At 38.0% G+C, this 8,750-nt stretch overlaps 1 protein-coding gene and 1 long non-coding RNA gene across 6 annotated transcripts in view; one reads left to right on the top strand and one right to left on the bottom strand.

Annotated features, from left to right (window-relative positions):
• The window catches only part of LOC105484331 (uncharacterized), a 167,535-nt gene that overhangs the window by 115,018 nt on the left and 43,767 nt on the right, over nucleotides 1–8,750 (top strand). The window lies entirely within an intron of this gene.
• The window catches only part of LOC105484330 (piwi like RNA-mediated gene silencing 4), a 68,917-nt gene continuing 62,691 nt past the window's right edge, over nucleotides 2,525–8,750 (bottom strand). For 2 of the 3 annotated variants that reach the window (XM_071075484.1, XM_071075483.1), the window contains exons 16-20: nucleotides 7,378–7,448; nucleotides 5,837–5,990; nucleotides 4,035–4,160; nucleotides 3,776–3,923; nucleotides 2,535–3,064 (exon numbers count right to left, since the gene is read on the bottom strand). In XM_071075484.1, coding sequence (XP_070931585.1) covers nucleotides 2,948–3,064; nucleotides 3,776–3,923; nucleotides 4,035–4,160; nucleotides 5,837–5,990; nucleotides 7,378–7,448 — 616 coding nt within the window. In that variant the 3' untranslated portion in view covers nucleotides 2,535–2,947. Of the gene's footprint in view, nucleotides 3,065–3,775; nucleotides 3,924–4,034; nucleotides 4,161–5,836; nucleotides 5,991–7,377; nucleotides 7,449–8,750 lie in introns of all 3 variants that reach the window. The other variant, XM_024793602.2, reaches the window with a different exon arrangement.

The following is an 8,750-nucleotide window of genomic DNA, read 5'->3' as shown; positions in this document are numbered from 1 at the left end:
AGTACAGTGCCTGGCACATAATAGGCACATATGACTATTTGTTAACTAAATTGTGCCTTTTGATTCATTTCCTCTCCTCACGTCTAATAATATGATACTCTTTATTAAGGCCAGATACTTTAGATTTGACATTTCTAATCCTTACAATAACTCTACACTGCACACATTGTTAGACATTTTTACAAGTAGATACAAGAGGCTCAGAGAGGTTAAGTAACTTGCCCAAGGTCACACAACTATAATTGGTGGTTCTAGGATTTGAATCCAGGGCTGGTCTAAAGCCTGGCACAGGCTCCCTTTCCTCTTTGTCCTTGGTAGCCTAAGGCAAACTAATTAATGCATGTGAGAGGTGGCAATCACATAATGTGAAGCTGAAATAGATCTCATACATTATCTAAACCAGTATTCCTCAGCCCTGGCTGAACATTAGAACCATTTGGAGAACTTTTAAAATATTCGGATGATCAGGCCCCATCCCAGACCAATTAAATCACTATTTGGAGAGGGAGACCCAGGCATCTCTATTTTTTTGTTCTAAAGCATTTTTAACATGGGAACTTCTAATCTTCCCAAGATTAGGCACCACTGGTCTTGTACAAGCCCTTCTCATATTACAGATTGGGTAACTGAGTCCCAGAAAATGAAGTTATCACATCTGACAACCAAACGTGCTGGAACCAGAGCTCACAGGAAGATTTCTTAGTCCCATGTTGCCCTCTAGGAGTTTACCTGAAATTGTTTGTTGAAGCCAATGACACTGCCATGGTGAAGGACTCTATTCACACGGCAGTCCCTGTGTGCCCTCTGGTGGGTTAAAAGGGTAAGAAGTCATTTCCTGGGGCAGTACTTTAAAGGGTGGGTGCACGCTCTGCAGAAGTTTGTATTGCCTAATCAAAATGCTTCATGTGGATTTATACAAGCTGGCTGGTTAGGTAGTAGGGATTTATATCACCATTCTACTTTGAAGGAAGAAAACAACAAGATAAACACAAAAACAAAAGCCACCACCCTGAATTGGTTCAGTGCCTTGTCTCCAAAGACTTGCTATATAATGCCATCTTTAAATCACATAAGGCACTCCCTCACATTAGAGCTCTAGGAGAAATTTTTAAAATCTTAATCTTTTAGCAAGGGCATAGACTCTTTTGGTTCATCTCACAGGTTTTGCAAACAAACCTGAGGACAAATTCTAGCTCCTACAATTTAATAATCTCAAAAACTTCAGTGAGTCATGTGGTATCTTTAATCCCCAGCTTTACCATCTGAAATGGTAATTATAACCTAATTTATACAGTTCTTGTGGAGATTAAATGTATATATGCAGGACATGGCACTGGCCCTGGAACTTATTAAGTCCCCTCCACCCTCACGCCTCACAAAATGGTTATCCTGTTACTGGAATAGACCATTGTTGGGTGCATTTCTACCATGTCTGGATGAAACTCTCAAATAGGAAAAGAATACTTTCAGGGCAATGTGATATAACCTGCATACTGACATCCCTCCTGTGGCCTGCTTTCCTTGTCCCCAGAGAGCACTTGCCACTCTCCCGCCACCCTTTGTTACAGACTTCCACAGACCTTCCCGTGGTAAGCAGAATTTGAACTCTGATCTATCCCTTATCAAAATACCCTTTGCATGTAGCTGTATTCTTATTGCTGGGAGCATTCCAACATGAAAAGGGTGAGAAGATGAGGAAAAGCTACAAAAGGAGACAGCATGAGTGATCAATGCAGTAGGAGAGAAACCAGGAGAGTGTTATTCTACAGGCCAAATAAAGAGTGTCTCAGAGGGAGGAAATGATTGTCGGGGTCAAGCAAGACAAAGACCAAGAGGTGACCATTGGATTTAGCAAAGTGGAGGTTATTGGCAGTGTTGACTAAGGCAATTTTGCTGTAGTGGTTGTGGTGAAATTCTGATTGGAGTACAGAATTGGATACATCGAGCTCAGACTCTTCTTTTGCGATGTTTTTCCTGTAAAGAAGTGCAAAGCGATGGGGTGGAAGCTAGAGAAAATGTCATTTTAAGATGAAAGAAATAACAGCATATTTGTAATGCCAATGAGAATGATCCAGTAGTGAGAGGGGAAACTGAAGATGCAGAAAGGAGAAGGGAGAACAGCTAGAGTAGCATACTTCATAGGTAAGAGGGAATGAGATTTAGTACAGAGGTGGAGAGCCTTATAGGAACACAGACATGCTGCACTCATAATAAAGGGAAGGGCAGGCAGAGTCTGTGGGTACAGATGCCGTTAGGTGAAGGCAGAGATAATGAGAGACTTGCAAAAGTTATCTTCTGATAGCTTCTGTTTTATCAGTAAAGAAGAAGCAAGGTCATCACTGGGAGAAGCCGCTATTAAGTGAAATAAAGTCCCATCAAGAGAGCAAGTGATCAGCTCAGTTTCTGAAATAGAACCCAAAGATTAATGGTGATGTGTTCTAGTGGGTAAGAAGTTTTGCTGAAAATACTTAAATTTGAGGTTCACATGTAATATCAATATAAAATTCAAATAACAACAAACACATGATGTTCTGAACTTTATTTTCTGCTAACTAAACCACTCTACAAAATGCTCTACAACATTAACAAAACCTCAGGAAAATCTGGGGTGGGAATTAGACTCTGTTTATCTATCATTAAAATATCATGCAAACACTTATTTAAGTGTTCAAGATATTTAACTCTGTGGAATTCTTTATAGATGATGGTATATTTAAATTCCATATATGACAATGAAAATTTACCCCAAGCATATAACTCTTTAAAACAAAATAACACACATTTTAAAAAACTGTTTCAGATTAAGTTGTTTTGCTTCTTTTCCCAGACATGAAAACTAAGCTCAATCTTTTTCCCCAGTCACAGCCTTGAGCTTACGGCAGATTTGCACAAAGTATACCAATTTCTTCTTGGATTCTTCATCTACTGATGCCAGTGGTTCATGCCATTACAGGTAGAACAGATGATTGGCTAATTCCAGACTGGGTTCTTTATGAATGCTTTGTGCCACCAGAAAGGTCAGCTTGTGAGCATACTGACATGGTGCTGGGACACTGACTATGCCCTGAGGAGAAAAAAGTATTGATAATAATTAAGAGATTACCTTGTTCTTCAAGGTGATTTTTTTCTGATTTTGTCTACTGGTTACACAAATAATAGAATGGGTTTCTGGGTAAACAACAGCTAACCTCAACCAACAAAAGGTAACCTAACTTACTGGGAACTTAAGCTCACTGGGAAGGATGGAGTGAAAAGTCACCCTGGCTTCATGGTGCTGGGAGTAGGGAGCCATCACACTTCAGACTAGTCTTTGTCCTATGATCTCATGTTTGGAACTCCTTGGAGGAGCTCCGTGCAGACCCTGGCCTTGGCCTTTGGGAACAGCTCTTGGCCTAATGCACAGGAACAAAGGGCAGACCCATGCCTGCTAACACTTCCTCACCAGGCACATCTGAGTTGGCTTCAACTTCTTCATCTGAACATGTGAATAACAATACCCTGATTTCCTCCCAGGTTTGCATAAGATAATGTATATAACAAAGTCCTCTAGAAACTATAACTATTAATGTATTACAATAGTTATTGTTTTGTTTCTATGATAGACTGGTTTCCTCCCACTGTGAACTCAGGAAGTGATTCATTCATTCATTCATTCCTTCTTTGGGAAATATCAGGTATTATGCTACATCTAGGGATACAAAGATGAAGTGTATGACAATTCCTAGGTGGGACTACTGAGTATCATATTTACATTAAGTAAACAGCTTTCACTCACCGGCCAGTTGTAGTACAGGTGGCACAGTTTGAATGTAAGTCTCTGCATATGGTCGGGCTTCAAGCCATTATCATCATAGATGACATTATAGTAGGTAGGACTAACAGTTCCCCGACAGGCCACCTGGCTGATCAGGTAAAAGTCATACCTAAGGGGGAAAATGAAGTGAATGTGGGAAAGCAGGCAAACAGAATAAGGTCAAACATCAACTGGACATAATGAATGTTTTGTTAAAAATTGATTTTCCAATGGCACTTGCCATTCGTTACGTGTTGCTTCTGAATCCACGACGGTGCCAATTGGGGGATTCTGTACAGTGCGGTTCATTTCGGTAAAGAATCGTGGCATGCACTTCTTCCTGACCACAATCACCGACAGTCTTGAGCTGAAAATTACAGAGGCAAAATATGAAAAGAACTCAATCCAATCTATACAGCTTTCTATTTTTGTGTAATTTAAAAAATGAAATAAATAAAAATTCCATTTGAAAAACACTGCAAAACAAAGAAAATAAAAATTACCCACAATCCCTCCTTCCCTAGAGATACGTACAATTTTTTGAATTAGGGATTGTCCATATTTGTTGCAAAAGGATGCTATCCCAAGTCATTTGCCTAGTTTATACCACTCAAAGGGGACAGGAAGGAATGCTGAACCTCAGCTGGCACTTTTGCTAAAAATTTTCCAGAATTATCCATGGAGACAAGATATATGTGTGTGTGTGTGTGTGTGTGTGTGTGTGTGTGTGTGTGTGTCATTAGTGACTCAACCTATTTTCCTCTTCACTCTTCCTCTCAATTTTATTTCCAAGTGGCAAAGGAAGAACCACAAGTTCTTCCTATTCCTCTAGTCATCCCTTCTGTCTTACACAAAACTCATGCCTGGGTGGATGGATGGATGGACCAAATATAGGTTCTGGCCAAATGCTGAATGGTGAAGTGTTAATGTATTTGGTAAGGCCAAGGTGAATTCCTAATATTTGCCATTACAAAAGGCATCCTTACATCCTGTGGGATGTAAGGATCACTGTGGAGTTTCATTTTAAGCATTACAATTATTTTTAAAATTTATTACAAATGTTTTCAATACTGACACTATCAAAAGTTGATGTTACAGTGCAAGAAAAGTAACTCCTTAGCACTGTCAGCTGCTAAATTTACTCCTGCATCCCTCAGTTGCATACCTGTGATTCTTAATAAACACATGCACCTGAGATCAGTGGACAGCGAGGTATTTTGACCCTAACAGTTGGGATGAAGCTACCGGTGATACTGCCCCGAAGCTTTCAGGCTTCCCCTCCACTCTAACAATAACTGACTGAGCTCCTTTGTGACTTGTGGCTGTGACTGTTTGGTTGATGGTGATGATGATGATGTAACCCTACAGATAGAACTATGTGTCCTGCTTGGAATAAGATGCTTTTCAAATATTTTAAGAAGCTGACTTAAGATTATTGTCCTCTCCTATTTTCCAACATTTTCTTGCACTTGCCATTTCACATAATCACTGCAGAAAATTTGAGACACAGAATCTAGAAATGTAACAGTGGAGCAAGATGCCTGGTGTTCAGGATGGTCTGATTTCCATCTGCAGCTCAGCCTTCATGGCACTCAAACTCCTTTGAGAACCTTCCACAGACCTTAAGTGCACATCAGTGCCTGCAATTCAGAGGCTTTGGTTCTGTGTGTATTAGGGCCTTGAATTTGAAAGCACAGCTTGTTTTCTTCCATGTGATATTAATATGTATGAAGCATTTTCACTGCCAGCAGGCCTGCAGGCTTCATGCTGAATCTGTGTCAGCTGCTCTGAGGATACCTTTCTTTGTCTAGGTTCCCCCTCCCAGGGCCCCCAAAGCTTACATCACCCAAGCTATTGATGTTAGATCATCCCAACTACCCTCCAGTCTGAAGGAAATGATAGAGCTCTACTGGCATAATACAGAAACACAGCAAAACTTAATTGCATAAAAAACAAAACTTATGCTTGAATATCTTGTGTGTAATAGCTACAGCTGAATATGCTATAATTGGGAGTATGGAGGAAAGAACAATAAGTGAATACCTGGTATTTGAGCTGGATTCTGCCACACTGCTCAGCAGCTGAGGGACTTCATATTCAACAAGTGTTTTCAGCTGACCATCCCCTACACCAGCACGGTACACAATTATCCGTGCTGGCAAATCATGATTGTACTTGTACCATTTGTTGAGTGCTCCTGCAGAATTTGGTGTCAGTAAGAAAAGAATTACATTTCTAATGCCAACAAAAAATAACATTCCCATATACTGCAGTGTTTAAATGGGTTTGCTATTTCAGACCACTGTAAAATAGGGCAATACATAATTTGGGTTATATTTGCAATAATATAACAATGGATAACTTTAGGGAGCATTCCTCTGTCTCTGCTATTCAAGGAATCATAATGGTTTCTATGGCATGATACATTCTTAAACTTAGCCTATCTCTTCAATAAAATTTTAATATTTAAGCAATAAATTAAAATTTAATTAATGCAATAAACAAATGCCTAAAATCAAATTAACATTAGTGTCTTCAAGTCATTAAATCCTCTCATTAGATATAAACTAGATAATTTTATGTCATTTTCTTTCCTAATGAGAATAAATATGAAAATCTAAGGAAATGGTTTTGCTGTTCCTCTGAAAACATATCTTCACACTGACTCACCCAATTGATTCCAATTCTCACTGAGGAAATGAACTCTGAAAACATTTCTGCTCACTGTAACTATGAATTTCCTAAAGAACAGAGACCACAGAGTAACTGCTACCCAACAGAAACCTTTAATAACTGCTAAAAGAAATTACCTGCTAAAAAATATTACCAGGTTTTGATGTGAGGGGAATATAATAGAATGCAATAATTATTTTCATGTATATATCGCATAGTTATTTTAAGAGTTTATTGTTTAGGAAATTCATTTTAGTTTGATAGAAGCTAATCATATATGTAAGTCCATTACCAACATGCATAAGCAAATTCACTTTTTAAGAAAAAAAATTTACAATACCCCCAAATTTACAGATGGGAAAATGCAGATCAGGAGAGGGAAGGGTTTGCACAAGTCACACTGCCAGGAAATAGCAAAGCCAGACCTAGGCCAGGACTGGTAAAGAAACAGAAACCCCAGATTTGTCTTTGCATTGCATCCTGCTATGGATAGGGCACCTTTCCTCATCTGCTGTCTTTCCCTTCTTCTCCTGCTTAGCCACTTTATCTGTTAGCACCCCTATCCTAGCCCTACAGGCTTCCCTCCTAGGTCTAGACTTAACATTGTTCTGTCATAACTCGAGTTCCTCCAGGGTTGGTTTCTTTTGCTTGTCAGGGAAACCAGCAGCCACAAATTTTCCTTCCTCCTGGCTTCATGTTATCACACATAGACAAATGTAAGTGTAAATGCTACAGAGTCTGATTGTTGGCCTAAATCAGCATGCAGCTTCAGAGATCTTCAACTGGGTGACAGTTGACACAGACAAGTGTGGAGAGTTTGCTTTGACCTCTGTGGTCTTCTATAAGCATGTGGATTTGAGGTCTGAAGGAACAGTCCTTGGAGCCCACCCACATTGCTATATTTTTAGTACCAGTCATGAAAACTTTCAAGCAATCTGCAACATCAGTCATTGTTCTCTGAAGGATACAGCGGGAAAACCACCTAGAGTTAAAAAAAAAAAAAAAAAAAAAAAGTAAATTTCAACTTCAAATTTTCTACCATAAAAATTCATTAATATTAAACTAAGAAGTAGACATTATGAGTAAAAATCAGTGTTCACAATTTTGCATGTGTTATGTGTTCACAATTATATCAAAAAGTCCCTTTCCCCAAAAAGAATTTATTGAGAAATTTATTGAGAAGATAAACTAAAGCATAGTGTTGGCATCAGCCATATCTAGCTTCAAATCCTAGTCAGTATATTCACCAGCTGTGTAACTTTGCTATGTGAACCTAAGTCTCAGTTTCCTCATACATACCAAGGAGATTTATAAGATAAGTACATTAGTTACTACCTCACAGGGTTGTGGTAAAAATTAAATCAGATAATATATGTAAAATACTTAGCACAGTACTTTGCATACAGTAAACAGTAATAAATAGAGGCCACTATTATTATTATAAATTAATGTACTCATTTAGCAATAGAGCTTCTACTGTCAAAATATTCAAAGATTTCTGAAGCATAAACTTTCATTTCTATAGGTGATCCTTTTGGATTAGAAATCTTAACATTATTAACTTGTGTAGATTTCAGAAACAAGTTCTCTTACTACCACCATTAGTTAAAGCACTTGGAAATGAAGATCATGACTTCATGTTAGGTATGTTCCAGCATTATTATACCTCTCTAAATATATGCAACAACAGTAAAACAGCTATGTGTGGTGGCATAAAACTGTAAGATGTTTTATGTAAGCCTCATGGTAATTATGAAGCAAAAACCCACAGTAGATATTCAAAACAAAAAGAAAAGAGAAAGGAATAAAGCATATTATTGCAGAAAATCATCAAGTCACAAAGGGAGACAGTGAGAGAGGAATAAAGAAACAAATAATCTACAAAAAAATCCAAAAAACAATGAACAAAATCACGATCGTGAGTCATTACTTATCAATATTTTAAGTGTAAATGGATTAAATTCTCCAATCAAATGACACAGTGTGGCTAAATGGATAAAAAAGAAGACCTAACTAAATGCCACCTACAAAGAGATTCACTTCAGCTGTAAGGACACACATAGATTGAAAGTAAAAGAATGGAAAAAATATTCCATGCAAATGGAAACCAGTAGAAAGCAGGGGTAGCTAAACTTAGGCAAAATAGACTTTTGTCAAAAAAAAAAAGAACTCACAAAAATCAAAGTCATTGGATAATGATAAAGGAATCAATTCATTATGAGAATACATCAATTTTAAGTATGTATGCACCTAATAGTTGAGCATCTAAATACATAAATCAAAT

This window comes from Macaca nemestrina, chromosome 12, assembly GCF_043159975.1.
Source record: "Macaca nemestrina isolate mMacNem1 chromosome 12, mMacNem.hap1, whole genome shotgun sequence".
Taxonomy (NCBI): domain Eukaryota; kingdom Metazoa; phylum Chordata; class Mammalia; order Primates; family Cercopithecidae; genus Macaca; species Macaca nemestrina.
This window is presented reverse-complemented; position numbering and strand designations above follow the sequence as displayed.